This window comes from Chlamydotis macqueenii, chromosome 5, assembly GCF_036417535.1.
Source record: "Chlamydotis macqueenii isolate bChlMac1 chromosome 5, bChlMac1.mat, whole genome shotgun sequence".
NCBI classification, from domain to species: Eukaryota; Metazoa; Chordata; class Aves; order Otidiformes; family Otididae; genus Chlamydotis; species Chlamydotis macqueenii.
In genome coordinates, this window is record NC_141560.1 from 29,800,385 (window position 1) to 29,819,810 (window position 19,426).

General features: G+C 35.5%; 1 protein-coding gene across 1 annotated transcript in view; it reads right to left on the bottom strand.

Moving 5' to 3' along the window:
- AKAP6 (A-kinase anchoring protein 6) overlaps positions 1 to 19,426 on the bottom strand; it is a 295,501-nt gene that overhangs the window by 40,788 nt on the left and 235,287 nt on the right. Inside the window, exons 10-11 of the mRNA XM_086749479.1 lie at positions 12,639 to 12,785; positions 8,985 to 9,209 (exon numbers count right to left, since the gene is read on the bottom strand). Coding sequence (XP_086605605.1) covers positions 8,985 to 9,209; positions 12,639 to 12,785 — 372 coding nt within the window. The remainder of the gene's footprint in view (positions 1 to 8,984; positions 9,210 to 12,638; positions 12,786 to 19,426) is intronic.

Below are 19,426 nucleotides of genomic sequence, written 5' to 3' on the forward strand. Positions count from 1 at the left end.
AGTGTGCAATTACAGGAAGGTAACTTTTAAAAATAAAAGAAAAACAATGTTGGATATAAATTTATCTTCGCTACTGAAATACAACACAGCTTTTGCAAGTCTTATTTTTCTTGTTTTTCATACAGAGGACTAATTAGATTCATTTTCACACTGAAATATTTTAGAGCCATTTACTCCACACTGCAAAGTTGGGGTTAACTTAGTTCCAGGGAATAAGCCAAGTCATTCAGACAGAGGAGCCAGACGTGATGGCAGGAGGATCCATTTTTCTAGTCTGGCACTGTTTGTGTTTATAAATGCCTTTGGTTCGTGCCCTCTTTTCATTCAATTTGAGAAGTTCTCTTCCCAGAGAAATAAAATCAACAGAGAAATATTGAAAGAAGTGGCACAATTTGCTAAGGCTTCTTTTTTTTTGCCCCCAGAAAATGCAAAAATGAAAGTAGGGAAAGCATCAGACAGCTAGGATTGCAAAGAATCCTAAACCACACTACGTGAAAATTCATTTGCCTGTAGTCGACATTATGAACTTGAATTTTTGCTGGGCAGATACCACGCTGGGCAGAGTTTCAAATGAATGTATGTGGAAGTTCAAGAGATTCAATGAGTTAAGGTAAGTTAGGCTCAACTTTACTTCCAGTTGTTGGAATTCACTTAGAATTACAGCTTAAAAGAAATCTAGACATTTCTCATCACACATTATATGCCAAGAAATTCCCTCCAGTTGCCTAAAACCTGTTAGGTATCAGAATTTCAGCAGTGTTTACTGTACAGTTAAAACTGTTAAAACTTTGTATCCTGCCTCAGGGCTATATAAGAAGCTTTAAAGGAAAAACTTCCTTGCATGGATGTACATCAATACCTGTAAACCTCAGGGTGAGGTTCAGATGTTAACTTTGTACTTACTCCCTTTCTTAATCTTGTTCCCCCACAGATGGTAGACATTCATTGTCGCTGTCCCTGTGCAATGGGCCTGGTATATTCTGAAATGTAGTGAGAATTTACCCTATTCTGAATTACAGGAAAAAAACATCCTGCAGTGCATTGGTATAATCTTTTTATGGGAAAGTGGTAAACATAAAATAAACCAAACTAATCTTTTGGAGACTTCAGGACAGGCAGGGTGATAGGAAAGGGAAAATAAACACATCTAATGAGTAATGAAAAAGAGATTTCCTTTGGCTTTTTTCTTGTCTCAGTGAAGCAAATTCAGCCTGGATTCAAAAATCCACAGCTTGAGCTGCTTCGGGGTAAACAGAGGAAAAAGTATAATGGTGCTTTCATGTGGATCGGTGTAGGCACAAGGACAACAAACAGTTTTTTTTCTAGAAATGGTGTTCCTCATCTTATTTCAAAAAAGCAATGCATCCTCAGAATTGATATATCATTATGTTCATTCTTTTGCCATATCTTAATCATAAATATACACACTGACACACATTTTTTGGTTTCAGCTCAAGACAAAACTAAAAGTCCCCAACAAGAGAAGTTACTCGCAGCAGAATCAACCAGAGCAGCACTGCGATGAGGTAGGTTCATTCATATCCCAAGTAGGCTAGCCTATCTTACTTGCACAAGTAAGTTTTAAGCAAGTGTTTGCATAAACGTGTTACATTTTAAATTAACATTAACTTGCCTCCTGTACAAGTTAGGCAGACATGACTTTGACATGTACAGCTTAGCCCCAGGGCTAGAAAGTGGCTAGAACTAGAGGTGAGGACAGAAGCAGGTGATGTGGTCAAGATGAACTGTGAATGGCGGTCAAAAAGCTAAGGGTTGTCAAAAGCCAAATGTCTGGATGAGGTGACGGTTTGCGTATGATGGTCTTAGAGGCTCAGCATTACTCATATTATTGCACCTTCAGCTGCCATTCTTCCATTGCCTGGACAACAGGACTGGGGTAAGAAGATTAATAAGATGAAAGCAAAGCGGGCATAAAACAGGCTTTCTCTCCTTCACTAAAGCTTAGTGAACATAATGAGGTTCCTCTTATTGTGCCCAAAACATGAAAATAAGCATCACTGCAATAAAGGGAAAGGTGGTGCACTACAAATGTCATTGCATCACTAGCCATTGGCAAAATGCACAGAAAATCCATCAGATTAGATGCCAGGCCTTCACTTTTATTCTGAGGTGAGGAAATGCAGCACTTTCCTAACAGATCAGTAAGGGAATCATTCTGCAAAGGACAGGAATTCGCATACTTTTTTTTTTTTCCATTGACTTTATGCAGCAAGCATAATGTAAGCCACTTTGCTGTCTCTAGTAATACTTTGCCAGTCTGTAAATCCCATTCCTGACTGACATCTCATACTTGTGATACATCATATACCTGATACGGATTGCAATAGCACTTCAGAAGGTATACTGAAGGCCTGTTCTTTTTACAGTCATATTCTTGCTCATGAATTACACCTTACCTTGCAAATAATTCTACTAAAATCAATGGGTTTCCTGGCAGTATGAAATTATTTTTAGTGTGAGTAAAGATACTAATGCAGTCTATAATACTATTCCCTATTGGGACTATGATCTATTAACTTACATGCAAAAATGAAATTTGTGAAACTTGTCCAGTACTGATACCAAAATTAGGCAACGGTCTACTACATCAATGATCCACCAATTAAATAAAAACTTCATTAGCAAGATTAATGGCTCCAGAGAACACTATTCAATCAATAATCCACTAATATTGGAGTTTTGCACCTGAAAATGCAACGCTATAGCTCCAAAGGAGCAGTTATAGACAATCAAATAAATCATATAATCACGTACAGTAGTACAAAGTGGACGTTAATAGAGACAGTACAGTGAATTTTTGTTACATCTCTTTTATTTCCAGTCCACGCTGTACTTGTTTTTTTATACATTATCACTAACAAAGGAAATTAAGCTTAAAGACCAACCAAAGTCACCAAAAGATTCAGCGTATTGCTGTATCTGTGCTCTGCAGAACTTTCCTGCTATTCTTTCTGCTACTACAATAACCTCCGTCTCACACCCCACTCTTAGTCCAGAAGCCTGTTGGGACTGCTGAATTAGAGCTGCATGCAGATACTTCATGATACCTTTTTGGAACCCTGCAGCATGTCCTGGCCATGACCATCCCTAGCGGCTGGGTCTTCTGTGTCCCTTTCTTTCCCCCAGCAAAGGAAGCACTTGTGAGGCAAAATGGTTTTAGACAACTAGATAGTGTTTATAATTAATTTTGAGATTTTTGAGTAATTAAAAACTAAATAATCATGTAAAAAAACCTCAGAGAATTCACAGGTCAAGCTTCACAGTCCAAATGGGATGATGGAATGAAAGCTGCTATCCCACATGGGATATTTAGTCCTAAATGGGAACTATAAATTGTATATTTTGCCTTAAATAGGGACAGCTTATTGAAACACAAACTGGACTTTCTTTCAGTAAGAAATAAGTATATTAAATAAAAATTTGAGATACATTTGAGCATATTAAGTACATATATTAAGTATATTTGAGTACCATGTGTGGGGGTGTGTGTGTATACATATATAGTATTGAGTGTTGATATTTGAGTATATTAAAATAAAATTATAGCTATAAAACCACATATTGTATTAGGGCCAAAATATTACAGTTTTGGCAAAAAATATGCAGAGTTTACTATAAAAAGGTGGCTTCTCATTTAAGTGGTCTACAGAAGTGTTGCTTTGGGATGGTGGGTCATGTAAATTCAAAATGAGTTTGCTTCAAACCACTATAAGTGGCATCTGGCTACATTTGACTTTGGAATCCTATCTGGTTTTAATAAGATTTAATACTGTATGCCTTCCTGTTTGTTAGAATTTAATCTAAACAAAATTTGGGTAAACATTTCTTCATCTGTGAAAAGATTTAGGGCTCTGAAGTCTTACTCTTTTTGAGAAATTTATTAAAATTATTACAATTTTTTTTTTTTAAATCATCTTAGAGGTATAAAAAGGATTAAATTCTGCTTGACTTCTTTTGGACATTCTATTTGAAACTATTTTGCATACTTTTGTTACATGCACATTGAATTTCTGTAATTCTTTGATTGCAGCTCTGCCAGGAACATCATTCCAGAAATTGTAAAGGATCCAAAATGCAGTAGCAAAAGTGATTCCTGGCTCCTGTAGCAACAGCCAGCACTTTTCTCCAGTTTCTGAGTCTCCAAACCTTTACTCAAAGTTAATATTTTTCTTAGATTTCAGTTTGCCCATAATCTTATATGCTCCCAAACTCACTTGGGTTTTATTTGATAGAACTATGTTTAACTGAATTGTTTGTGCAGTGCTGACTCTTATGCAAACTTTTTGGTTAAAATGAAGAGCATCATAAGAAGTACCAATTAACTGATTGATTATTAATTACCAATGCAACCTATATTGTTTAATCAGAAAGTTCGGTTGCTTTAGGCATTGGAGAAATGGTGCTGAGAAATACTTTTTTTAAAAAAATGACATTACATCATCTGATGTGCTCAGTCACAAATTTAGTAGAAGATGAACATATACACTTCTGAGTGAGTCTAGTCACTAGAAATATTTACAAGCATCAGATAATTTGCACTGTTTACAAGGCAAACAGAAATGGTCACAAATACTACTAGCTATGCAATTCAATAGAACATTGACTTTTAGAAATATTAAATGATAAAATGTTTCCAACTTTTTTTTTTGTACAAAAAAAAAAGGAGTCTGATTTTTAAAATTAATACATTGACCAAAGTCAATGAGAACCACAAGCTTTCAGTACTGCTGAAAATCAGGTCTCTCCTTTTTTAAAGACCCAAATACAGATTTAGGAGACATGTATGACAATATACATAGCATGCTGCTTCAAATAAAACCAGATCAGAAAACTACAAGAAACGCAGCTTTATTATAGTCAAATAACACAATTTATCAGAAAACCTCTGATAAAATCCTGTTCCCTCTCCAAATTTTTTTTTTCCAAACCTGGAGACCAGGGTCCTTTATAAATCTGGCTACTGAGAGCAATAGCAGCTTTCTAAGTTCTACATGATTGAGAAGGGATTCTGAGATTCTGAGACAGATATTCATAAGTCTAAGCTTCTTCTTGAGTAGCTGATCTGTGAGCCAAAGCCATAACAACTACCTTTTTGATGCTGACGGGTCATTTCCCTGTACTGAACACTTAAAGTCATAAGTTTTATTGCAAGTGACAGAAATATATGACTAATTATTTAGGTGCTCTTGCTGTCTTTTGGAGGGCATTTTGTAGAGAAAACAGCATGCTTTTTGAAGTTCCAGACACATAAAAGCAAATGTGGCAGAACATTTCTACTTACAAGCCAACAAGCACACAAATCTCTGGCTAGATCTTACTCAAATGAGATTTACTAAAACTTTCATGAAAGAATGTGAATTCTTTTTATTATTGCTTCTCATTCTTTCCCGCTCCAAGTCTCTCCTGACCCACAAAATTGCCATACATCATTAGGTTAGGAAATCAGTTGTGCCAATTATTAGTCTCATGACATTAGGTCTTTCAGCTGCCAGAATTATGTGTTTACCTGAGAATCTTGTATTTCATTTAAAAAGTATGTATCTGGTTCTGGCCCTCATCGTTTCAGTGAAAAGCTAGGAAACATGAACTCGAGGGACCCAAAAGGCAGAGCAGAAATAAAAAGGATGAATAAATAAAACAAATGTATGTTCATAGTTATGACGATCTCATGAATTTTAAGTCAATCTCTTGATTTTCTTAGTCCAGACTCATGGGCTTTTCATGTTGCAACAGAAGAAAACAAACCAGGAGTAAAACACGCACACTTCCCCCTTTACAGCTAGGCAACTTGTGTTGGCTTTTTCCCCCTTCTCGACAGCAGCCTGGGTGAAGCTGTACTTGGAAGCTCACTTAATGCTGCTGTGGAATGACCAGCAAGTGTCACTATAGACTGAAGCAAAGTTTGTGCCTCTTGTTTGTAGCTAAATATGAAAATGTTTGAGGCCGCCAAGAGCACTGAAAGTTGGTGGAATGAGTGACAAAATGGCTCTGCAGACTGGCTGCACATTTTGTTGCACAGAGATCGCTGGGCTGACCAAAGTATACCACATAGTTTCCACAAAACCAAGAAATACAAGGCCTTATGTAAGCTGGGTAATGACCTTAACTAGCAATATTCTAGTAATTCTGATATCTAAATATGCTAATAATAATTGGGAAAAATCAGCCAAACACATTCAGCAGGAACGCAAGGAAGCACTCTGTTTTCACCACATAGGAAAATGGAATATACTGAGAAGTAACGTAGAGGAAGAAAGGAAGGGCTGCCTTGAGGTTAGCGCCAAAGATTAGGGTCAGCATACCTGGGTCCTACCCTAACACAGCCATTGACGTTCTGTGAAAACCTGGAAAAGTCACTTAACCTCCTTGCATTTTTTCCCTTATTTCTAAAAATGGGATAACAACACCTACCTGAAAGGTTTAGTGAGGCTTAGCTCATTAACGTGTGTACAGCATGTACAGGTCCTTGGCTAGATAGTACTACAGAAATGTTAAGTATTATTATTGCACAGCAATATCCCAAAAATAAAAGTAATGCAGTACTACTTGTTTAATAAAAACACCCAAGTTAATATGGCGTGATTTTTTAGAAAAGAAAGGAAAGAAATCAAAATAATTCCCTACTACTGAATTTAACAACCTTTCCTCCCACCACATTGTTCTCATCTTGGGTCCTGACTGCATGTGAACTATACATTTAACACATCCTCCAATTGCAAAATGAAAGGAAAACACCTGAAAAATGAAATAACTGTTTTTCCTAAGTGTAACTTAAAACATAACATCATGGAATGAAAATCAACAGCACTGTTGAGTTCATTTTATTAAAAATGTTTCTCTGTGTACAGTGGCTATGTGTATAATCGGGATGGTGCAGCACAATAAATTTCCATTAAGAAGCGATGATTCACTTACCACAGTGAAAGCAGTAATAAGGTTAAAGTCTTAAGTTAAGTGGAAAGTAAGTCAGACTAAACCCCAGCAGGTTTCCTTCTAGAGGCATAGCTAATGTTTTTGAAAATGTTCTAAATGTTCTTTCTCAAATATATGTATTATACATTGTAGTATTGTTAATTATACCCATTTTCTCTTTTATACACTTCCCCAGGAGATCAGTGAAGAATGGAAAACTTACTTATAGTGGATTTCAGATTTAATGAGACAAAGATGGTTTCATATATATGACAGTGATGTGCTCTCACCATATTTGATAGGTAATTATTTTTATACTCTAATGGCTACCATTTTAAAAATAATTAATGTATTGTTTATGTAATTAATAGATAATCAACTGAGTAACGAAGTACTCTGGTTACATCACGGTGGGTGGTACTATCCTGTTTAGCATCTCTAGAGCTTGGCATGACATCATGTCATATAAATATTATAAGATTTCATTTGAGAGATTTATGCATACTCCAAATACGTAAGTAACATAGTCATGGTATTTCTGTTCATATATATATGAAAGTCTCAGTCATATATATATATATATGTATATCTAAACCCAAGTTTGTCTGAAATCAGATTTTTAAATTCATAGCTACGCACTCAAATAAATGCCATAATTTTGCACAGAAATAAGAAGCATCTAACATTTCCTGCGGAAAACATGGATCTATTCCTGTTAAGTTCTGCAGGTCTGTCAACCGTCCTTCATAATCAGTAATTTTGAAGATTGCTGATAGAACAAACAGAATCAGTAGCGTGATTTTTTCCTCATTAGCAGAAGACAACAAATCATTAAAAAAAACCCCAAACAACATGAACGTCATAAGAAAACTTAAAATTGCATTCAAATGGACATGCTCAGGAACCTGAAAAAACCTCCATCAACTTTACCTACATTGATACCACCTTCTCACCAACTTTCATGATCGGAAAAGAAGAGTTAGGGAATGACTCATTGGGAAGACTGTCATTTTTCTGCTGTTGTTTTCTTGAAAGCTCGTATTAAAAAAATATTTGTTTAGAAGTGTTTGCAACATGCCCTTTGAGGTGAATATTTAATAAATTGTCCATCATCTTAAGAGTGCAGTTGCCCTAGACACCCTGATGTACTAGTGGAAGAGAAAAACCTCTTTAGCTCTAAAGCTCAACAATTACTCATGATTCCTTTCTTATTCTTTTGTCAAAGATCACTTGCAAAGTAAAGTGGCCTGCAATGATGACTCAGGTGAGAGTTTGTTTAGAAGTGATAGCTATGAACAGAAGAAAATCACATGGTTCTACCAGGTTTGTTTGCTAACTTAATAGTCTTCTTTCCTCATTGCTCCCACCACTTTTGGGGAATGGAACAAAACATACAACCTCCAGTGCGTCAGTTGAAAACCTGAATGCTGGCCTTCAGTTGAAGGAGCTTATCTATCTGAATATAGCATCATGACTACAATTCTTTTTCCTCTTTTCCATAAATCTTCAGGTTTAGGCTTAGGATGTGGCCTAGATTAATGCAAATCTCATAGAGTAAATGTCTTTTTCCACACATCTATTCACCACAAACTTCAACGTTTTCTTACGTATGCTAAAGACACACCGCTGTAAATGTGACCTCAAATAGGCTACTCTTGACTCATATATGCAGAGAAATAGGTTATTAAACTGATGGTCACACAACACATTAATTAATTCAACTGATGTAGGGAGTGAAATTCAGAATGAAGATTTTCGTTACAAAAGTCAGCTTTATAGTGAAGCAGAACGAAGGAATACTGCTGCTTTTCCAATTGCAGTGTGATCAGCCCTCTAAAGCTTTCTTTTGCAAAAAGTCTAAGGAATAAATATTATTGTAAAGATTCAATAAAATCAACATGAATGAACACACAGTACATATATGAAGATGAAAATACGAATATCTGATTACATATGCAGATGCATTGCATTATGTTATGTATAAGATAAATATTTTATCCTACCATAAAGAGGAGTCTCTCTATGAAAACTATTATTGTTTTTTTTATTACCTTAAAATATTGCAGTTGTTTCTCAGCATTCATTGTTCCTTCATTTTCTTGTCTCAGACAGGAATTGAAGATGAAAAGCTCTGTATCTCTCAGCCACCCTTTCAGCTCTTTGATCCTGACCTCCAGCTGCCTTACCAGGCTGCCGCTTTCAGGCGAGAGCAGGTCACGTGGACCTAACCCACTGTGCCCTACCATTGTGTCTTGGATCTTCTCTCCTAGGGTTTTCTAATGCATCAGATAAAGAAAGCATAGATTAGTCTTACGTACCAAAACATATACAGGTTAATGTGCAACAAGAAGCATCTGTTAGATGACTAGAGATATGGGGTTTTTTAATAATCACTACCAATAGAAATCAATTTCATTCTTTGTTTCCTTGTTTTAATCAATTTCATTTTTTGTATCCTTGTTTCTCACTTATGCTGTTCTCTCTGGGTCACTGACTTTGCTCTTTATTAAGAGCTCTGTGGACAGAGGAGACAAAATGGTATGTAACTTTTAAAAGTAGTTAGTCTACAGAATCTGTCTGTGGCTTTAGAAACTTGTGACCATAAGAGTTACTGGTTTCTAGGTAGCAACAGGAAATATGACGAGCACCAAGTTCACTAAACTCTTATCCAAGGTACTGTCTAAGCTTTTCAGGAAACACTGAAATACTGAAATACTTGTTGAGGTATGAACTGCCAGGTCATAATTTCCAAACTTGTAGCCCTGGCGTTGTACTCAGGAGCAGTTAGGTCACAAAACACCTGGTATGCTTTTAAAAGTGGATGAACTCATTCAGACGTCAATAAGCTAGAAATTGCAAAGCCTCAATGTTCCTGAACATCAGCCCAATTATTTCAGCAACTAAATTCAGATTTAAGTTCTCCATGTTAAGCATCCACTTTAAAAATAATGGACCAGAATAAACATTCACCTCTGATCGCTAACGAAACTAATTTACTACAGCTTTTTAAAGTAGTATTTCTAATAAAAGAACCACTGAATAACATTTTGATAGTGGATGCTGTGAGCATAATGAATATTCTGAAGAGGCCAGGGATAGAAAGTTACCTTCCTTTTCAGTATTTTGAAAGGCAATGCTTTAACATCACAAGGGAGATAGGGTGTAGCCTGCTTCTTCTATGCCAAGCAGTATTTTATCTGACCTATAAGAGGCTGTCAGTCTGACACTTATTAGAAGCACTAGATCTGTGTTACTGATTGTAGAATATTGAATATACACTGACAATCACATCCAATAGCCTTTTAAACTGATAATTAGCAGCGATTAATTGTTGTAACATGAAGATACAGTTTTAGGTGACCCAGTATGGCTGTCTGTTGAAAATACATGCTTTGGAAAATTACTGGAATATAAATTATAACAATGAAGTTAGCTTCCAAAAATAAGCTTTAAAACACAAATAAAATTAGATTAACAGACATTAATCTACTGTGTGGCATTCTGTAAATAACATCTTTAGGAGTTTATAACTGAAAAACATGCTTTCTTGGCAACACCCTTCTATTTTCATGGTGCAAATATTGATAATTTGAAGACCCTCAGTGGAATCCAGCGTGAGCTATTGTTTTTATGCTGTAACAAAAGTAGCAGCAGGAGGTGAAATCAATGCCCTTGGAGGGTAGGGTCACAAAAAAGAATTTATTGCCACTTTTTTGTTCTGGAACAGTTTGCAATCATAAATTCTTCATAAACAGAATACTTCAGAGAATGGTCCGTCTTCATAAATATACGACAGAGGACATCAATTTCATTTAATTCACAATTTGTGTCAGCACAGCAGATGCCAATGCCTGCCTTGATAGGGTTGTTTAATATGCAATTGAGACAGAGTAATATTCAGCACAGGGGACAAAATTTCACAGATTAAACTGTACGCACCACTGACATTTCATTCTAATGTATTTCCATTCCACACTGTTCACCTTAGATGAAAGTAATATTAAAAACCATATCCCTCTATTTTACCATTGTTAGAAGTTAAAATCCTTGTCTTTAATTTTTTTCATGCCAATTAAAACGTAATCATGCCAATTAAAACAGTATGCCTAGTGCCGTTACTTTCTGCAGAGGTTTTTATTAAATTAAACAAAACTCTATCAAACTCTGCTTATTATTCATGAAATTGCATTTAGCAGGAAAACTGTAATAGTTATATTTTATTTTTCTGTAAATGCTGAAATTAATGGCAAAACTTAATCTAGAGGTATTTTTTATTTTAACATACTGAAAAGTGGAGAGCTTCCTTTTTTTTTTAAGAAAGAGTTTTTCTAGAATTTTACAATAACAGTCAGTTACTTATCTCATAGTTTTATATCCTACTAGCTCTAACCAGCACCACTGACTTAACCTGATTAAATATTTTGAAAGTCATAATTGAAATTATTTTTAAAATACAAGTTGTCATGATCAGATGTAAAAGAATAGGTTAATAAGTCCCATTTTTATCAGTAAATTTACTAATGTTCAAATACTTTTAAAATGCTTGTGACGATGCTGCAGATGATTAAAAATAAAAAAAAAAAATAAGCTCACTAGTCATAAGGCAACTTTTAACATTTTCTGAAAATTTTCACATGTAGAGAATCAAGAAATTAGAAACAACTGTGCTGAACTAAAAAAGCCCCACCCTCTGTAAAATGGCTATCGCATTACCAAACAAGTTGAACTGACACAAGTCTGTATTTAAAATGCTGTTGGCAGGTTGCACGTATAGCTCACTTGTAATACACTATAAATGTTTTTAAAACTAAGATAATAGCATGCAAAATTATGCAATGTAACTGTATGGCTAGTATCACACATCTATAATTAATCATTTAAAGTAATGTATAAATTTATCTTACCCTTGATTTGAAGTGAAGGCAATTAAGGAGAGAAGTGGATGGAAAAAAATATAGTTTGACCTCTCTCTCTCTCTCAGCTGTTTTACAACAATAGGACAATAGTGTCTCCTGCACGATGCCATCACTGGTCTCTGGGTAACAGAATCACTATATTGCCTTTTTTGCCAGATTCTTGTATCTCACTCTTTGGCTGAGACCCAGCCCATCATAGCGTGAAATGAATTACATGAAACTTTTTTGGCTTTTGTCAAAAGTGAGCTGAATACAGCAGCATGAAACATATCCTGGCTGTGTTCTTAGCTTCAGGTATTCAGATTTGTACTGAATCTGCATATTTGTTTTTGAGCCATCAGTGTGACCTGAAATATGCAGTGACAACCCCACTTTTCATCTTAAGGGTATAGTAAATAGTTAAACAGTAGATGTCTCTAACATGTACCTTCAGAATAAATTCTATTAACATTCACTCAAGCATGACAGTCAGTGTATATCAGATATACTGCATTATAGTTGAGTTGGTGCATACCCCTAATACATGGCATATTTTACTTACATTTTTATGTATTAAAGAACTAAAATTATTAAAGTCAGACAGGAGACAAGCATGGAATAGAAAAAAAATCAACAGAAGAGGAAAATACTATGGAGTTTTTATAATAGCATGAGTAGCTTGTTTGAAATGTACGTGGTGAATTGAAAGAGAGAGATATTTGTGCCTCAAATTAGAAATCAGACAGACAGCGTACTTCAACACACAAAAACGTACACATAACCCACAAACAGTAATAAAAATGCAAATACCCCAAGCAGTTCCCATTTTTCATTAATTGAATCCACTTTTTCAAGGAGATCATTTGGTAGTAAAACACCACTTTTCTTCAGAGCTTCAACCTTACTAAGCAGTTCCATCTTTTTCGGGTGCCTGATTGACATTTCTACATTGTATCTCTAAAATGAAAAGAAATAGATAATATTAGCTACCATGTAGAGTTTTCTTTATAAAAAAAAAATTAAACTTTAATCCTATGTGCCCAGTTACGATCATGCTTACTATGCCATTTTTAATTTTTTTTTTTTTCTTAGGCACACAGCCTTCTCATGACGTATCATAAGAGATTTGAGTACCAAACACATAGCCTTCCGGGTGACATACCTAGGTAGGCAGTTAACAATTGATTACATACAGAAATATTCACTCACTCACAATATGCACTTGTACAGTAATATTTACTCACACTCTCTCATGTGAAGCTTGATCTGCCTTTGTCTCATTCAAGTCAGTGGTACCTTATTTTTCAAATATGCTGCTTCAGTAAGTAACAGTGAGGCTCTCCATTGGAAAAAAAAAAAAACAAACAAAAAAACAACAAACCCACAACAAGGAAATAACTTCAGAATTCTTTTTCCTGTACAGCTTATCTCTTCTCTCTCTCGCATTGTGGATTGTGTCATATATACAGGTCTGAAATGCTATTACAATTGAAAACACGAGAGTTTCACTTTAGAAAAACAACTAGACATAACTCCCTTACAACGCAATGCCAGTAACTTGATTTTTATTGCATCAACCAACAGGAGCAGTGAAATGGCACACAAATGAGAACAGCCAGAATGCTCATACAGTCCAATAGTTTCTTCAAGTTGAAACTACCTTTCATTTCCTACACTATTATTTATTGTTTTAAAAAAAAGGCAGAGAGAAAACAGGAATAACACACTGGCAAATAAATCTCTTTAAAACCTGCATTCTCTGAAAACCTGAATTAAGGTTATATTAAATATAAAAGTTACTACAGTGATTAATTATGTTTTATCAGCTGGTAAATTAAAAAAAAATTGAAAACACAGGCATCCACTCATATACATACCCTACATATGGTTAAGCTAATTCCCTCTCCCTCTTATAAACACTTATAGAAATAGAACTTCTGAGACAGCCAAAAATGCACCTTTTACTGAAAGAGGAGAGTTCAGCACATATTCTTACAAAGTTGTTTACAAGACATACATAAATTATGCATAGCTATTAGCAAATTGCATCCTAAACATTAAGCTTTCTTTGCTTTAAATTCAGCCAAGAAAACTGCTATAGTAGCTCATACTGAAAATGTTAATAACTGAGCTAAGTATAAAAAATTAAACTAGAATAAGGAATGTTTAAAACATGGGTGCCTTTGCCAGATCCAAGAATATGCTCTGTAGGAAAACAAAGCAAAAATACAATTGGAGACAGCTTAAAGAAAATAACAAAGGTGTGAAATCACTGTTTCAGCTAACAGGTCCTCAGCATTTCCATGCATATGTTTGCATATTGTTAGTTTCATATTTTAATCTCTCATTTACACAACACATGCACATCATTTGTATTATGTAAACTTCAGCAAATATTAGTCATTTGTGGATCATAGAGCAAATGTTTTAAATGAGGTGATTTAAACCATTTCTCATTATTAATGAACACTGATCAGGTGTCTGCGTATCCAAAATTACATGAATATGCATAGTAAAAACCAAGGAATTGTTTATCAAGAACTTGCCTTTTGATACCTGGTGTACTGCGACTCGGGGTTTAGAAACGTACAACGGTAGGTAGCAAACAGGTTTGGCACCAGGGAACTGGATCCGCCAAGAGGCAACTCCATTTTATTGGACTAAAATGTTCAACAAGTACGCTTCTTAGTCCTGTATTATTGCCTTTTCAGCTAGAACGGTTACTGGAGCAGATTACAATCTTCTTTATGTAATCTGATTTCTATTTAAAGATGATATAGCTGAAAAGGATTTGCATAATTATTTCCATAAGTACATGTAATATCAAGGGGAATCCAGAGTCCAATTTGCTAGGCACTGCAATCCAGTTCATGCGACTCCCTTTCTTTTGTCAAGTGAATTAATAGACTGAGGGAGTCCTCTAGCTGTGCGACACTGGTGCAGGCACAGCCAGTTAATACTCTTCATCACCTGCTCTGGGCTGGCAGTTGCTGGTGCCTGGACTGGGGCTGGGTATGTTCCCACACAGGGCAGGACTGATGAAGAAATAAAATACATCCTGTGTTTCATAACTACAATGCTCTCGTTAACATAGAAACAGAAGACATTTCATTTAATTTTGGACTAGATAAAATAATTCAGTGCAGCATAATCCAAATAGTGTGACAGATGTTATAAAAGGTTATTACATTAAAAAATAAATAAGCTAGATTTTATGTACGTGCTCTGTCTTTGTCACCGTGTAACCTACTGTATAAACAAGCATGATGAAAGCGCTGATTGATAGAAAATGCATTATACTGTAACTGTAAAAGATGAAAGAATTCAGTTCATTATTAGATGTATTGGTATGTGACTGAGAGTCAGTATTGTTTCACTCCTGGATATTTAACATGCAGTGTGTATTTTAAGTTAAGGGAAGAGCTTAATGCACAGGAGGTAGAGTTTGAGAACTGATAGCACAAGATGCTATTGCTAACGCTGTTTTTTAATCCATCAAACACCTACACTCTAAGCAGTTGCATGGAAAAATTAGCTACTAGCTCTATCAGTGCTGCACAACCCTAGTCTGGTAGGACTACTTAATCCTGTGGTGAGAAGATAATTTAATCTTCAGATTCATTCTTTCCTCAGCTTTAAGTGAGCAAAGGCTGCTCCATTGTGACAGTCTGTGGATGCTATGATATAGATTACTGTTTAATAGCCAAAAATAAGATTAAGGAAGTTAAAGTCACAGGTTTCTCGCAGCAGCCACAATAATAAATACATGAGTAATAGTTCATTTCCCACAACGTCTGTCATATTAAAAAACTGGTGAAAAAAACCCCAGCAACAACATACTGGAAAAACTACAAAATATTTACAGCATGATTTGCTGTGTGCATGCATGGCTGGTTTTGTATTCCTGAAGCCACTCAAAAGAAATTCAAAACATTGATACGCAAGTTAAAGAATTTTGGCTTTTTATTGCTTCCCACTCAATACGATCAATATTCCTCAAAGCACAAATAGCAGAGTTTAAAAAAAGGTAGTATCATTTAGCTGTGAATGAGTTTGGCAAACATATTTAAACCACGAGAAGTTGAATTCCAAAACAAAGCAAGTTAAAACCTTACTTCCCTGATAAAAATATTCTAAGAAATCCAGGCAGGCTTGATTGAGACACATTTTTTTGACACTTTATACTAAACTGTGCCTTTTTTTTTTGCCTTTTCTTAAAAAAAATTATATAAACCATTTTTTTTTGTGTGTGTGTGAAAAATCACACCCGAAAATTCTGCCCAAATGGAGACTGGAACAATGCCTTGTAACAGTGTTAATTGTCACCATGGAAACCAGAAGAATAAGCCATTTTGAAACTGGTATAGAAGGCACACATTGAGCAACTCAAGCATTTTTCAGCCTCCCTCAGTGTTAAGGAACAAGATGCCTAGTCACTGAGAGGTCAGAGAAAGAAATCATCATGAAAGGTTCGTAGATGTGCACTGTCTGGTAAACAATAAAAAAATCTGTACACAGTTAACAACTCTGTAAGACTGTGCACTGCATCTTTCAGAAAGAGAAACACCACAAAAAGATGATCAGGACTGGGTGCGGATTCCACCCCTCGAGCAAAACTTTAGGGCAATATTATGCGAACCTTGCCCCTAAAGCTCCCTGGGAATTCTGTTGTTGTAATAAAACTTCAGAAGAGGAAAGAAAAAAAAAAGCCTGCATGATGGAATTCAAAATAATGCTCTAAAAGCACACAGAGAGATTAAGACATCCATTGTAAGACTTTTGTATGGTGCTTCTGTTGGTTATAGTGAAAAGAGACTAGACACACTGAACACACAGTGGAGCTATGGCTACGAAGTACAGAAGAATTAAGCCAGTGAACTTTCTCCATTATTGGAATACGGGTGTGCTATTTGTAGATGTTCTGCATTCCATCGTTCACATACTGACAAAATGGCACTGTACGATACACAACTGAGACGAGAACTGAGTGACCTGCAATTTTAGTTTTAACTGGATTGAATCTTCAAATTTTAAAAACTTGCCTTTTGAGGTGTTTCAGCTGCTGCAGACACAAATACATACACATGCGTGTTCAGTGTCCGTATGTGCATGTGTAGTCAGCACTGCCACACATCCGCAAAATATACTGCATGCATAAAATTGAGTAAAGAATATTCTGGGAGCAAATTCACCAAATACGTAACATAAATATATAAAAACATATAGCAATGCACACGTAGCAATATTTGTCCATCATCTCTTCACACACATTCTCATTTTGTTTTCTGGATAATGTTTGCACTCTTCATGCTAGGCTTCATGGTGGCCCCTTAGGAAGCCCATGCCTAATGCCATTCAGTGATGAACAAAGACTCTTTTTATTCCTAAGTCCAGGGTCCAAAGCTCAGCTGTATACAAGCAAAGTGAAGGAATCTGCTAGAGGCCAGCCTACCCTTCACAATAGCTCTTAATGCTTCTACCTTTTTGGTACTATCAGTGTGAAACACTTTAGGAATCGTCCAGAAGCTTGGTTGTATTTCTTATGCTGTCAATAGCACTAGAACCTCTGGACAACATTCAAGATATGGGCTGAGTGATCTGTCTAGATAAATAGCAGTTGCTGTTTCTTGCAAACTTCATGTATTTCACTATTAGCAATTTATGGCAAATAATTGCACAGGGAAATTATAAAGACTCCTACAATTGTCCTTGTAAATTAATAATAGGCTTTCTTGATTGGGATAAATTTGCTGCCGAGCCTTTGGAAAAATTAAAAAGTGCAGTGTCATTTAAAATTGCCAGAACTCACACAGTAAATTACATCTGAGGTTAAGAATCGGTTTTTCCTCTTCTAGTTTAATCCATTTGCATGATCTGGAAATCATATTACATTGGCTATGTATTGTTAATTGGACATAGATTGCATTATCTTTAATATAAATCAAACTACAAATATTAAAATGAATTGCAAATTCTCTAATAGAAGATCATAAAACAATCTTTTTAAAGTATCTCCCATTAATAATTTAATTCCAATTATATCACTCAGAAAACTCAAGAAGGAGTGCACTAACTTATTTCCATTTGCTTTTTTCCCCTGCAAATAAGCACAATGGTACAACATGTATTTGTATGAGAGTGCCTGTGCGTATGGGTGCATGCCTGTGAAACCAAACAAATCTTAGCACTTGCATCTTAAACCCCCGCAGACACCTTGCTTTTTTTTGTTTCAGAAAGCAGCAAATGAGGATTACGCTTCTCCTATGCATTCCTTCCTGTGGCAGCTAGAGAAATAAACATACTGAAGGAAATATGGAGTAACTTCATGCACTAAATTTTGCCTACATTAAAAAATTATGCAGTCGATATCCATTGTTCTGCTTTTTTTTAAGGAAGGTGATCTCAAGCCTTTAAATTTTACTATAAATATAATATCTTTTTGAAGACTTTGTATTCCCTTTAATGAATTTATATTAAATATTTAATACTGTTTAGGGCATATCCACTACTACCAAAAACAGTTATATTCCCAGCAGTCCCACTGTTTCAGGCAGAGGGCTTGATTGATCCTCCTAGCCTGAATTGAGTAGAATGAAAAGAAGCAGTTGGAAAATAGCTGCAATCATTTAATGCAGATGACCTCTGACAGGCTCACAGCTCTTCTATCTGAACAGAAATTTGCATGGGGTCTCTGTGCAGAGGAACAATGTAACCTAAATGGTAGACAATCTTTATTCTAATGAAGTGGGTGTCAAGGTCAATGTAAAACTGCAATGATAAATGGTGCACCACTAGGCAAGAGAAGTTGCATAGGCATTGTAGTGCTTTCACATTAATTGAAGGCTGAAATGCAATGAGTGAAAGCACAAGACTCTCTTTTCACCATAATGTGTTAATGCACAAATGTTTAAATGTTTTATTCAAGCCCCTAGCCTGTTGGCACAAATCTTATTGCAAACAAAAATACAATAGTTGGCCAATAACCAGAAAAATAGAACTTTTTATTAGCTTGCTTTATTTCTTGAATCCCTAACAACTTCCACAATCTACTCAGAGTACCAAAAGAATAACAAGTCTCCAGACACCTAATGTAATTCCCATGATCCTTCTTCTATTTAGGATATCTGTCTTTAATTAGTTCCAAACAAGCAAGCCTTTAGACAACTCTTCATTAGATACCATTCCCAATGAACTAAGTGCGAGAAGAAAAGTCATGCTTCAATATTATTATTTCCCAGATTCTAAGTTTTCTTTTAGTATATAGTTAACATCTCCAGGTGCCTTTTGTTCTCAGGAAGAATTAGACCAGTAAAACGGGGTTTTGTAATGCAAAGAGTTGTGTGCCTGGAGTGGGGGACTAAACTACAATCTGTTATTGTGGCTTTGTCAAAACTGCAATACAACTATAATTATAGTACTTCATCAGTCGATCAAGCAATTTGTAGAAGGCAGTACATTTTGTCTTATAAAAATGAGGAGGACAGTAAGCTGCTTTTTAAAATCCTGAGCTGCTTAAGCTTGTTAAGGGTATATTGTTTGCTAATACACTCATTAGCAGCCAAGCATTTTAACTTCATCAATTAAATGGGAAATGGTGT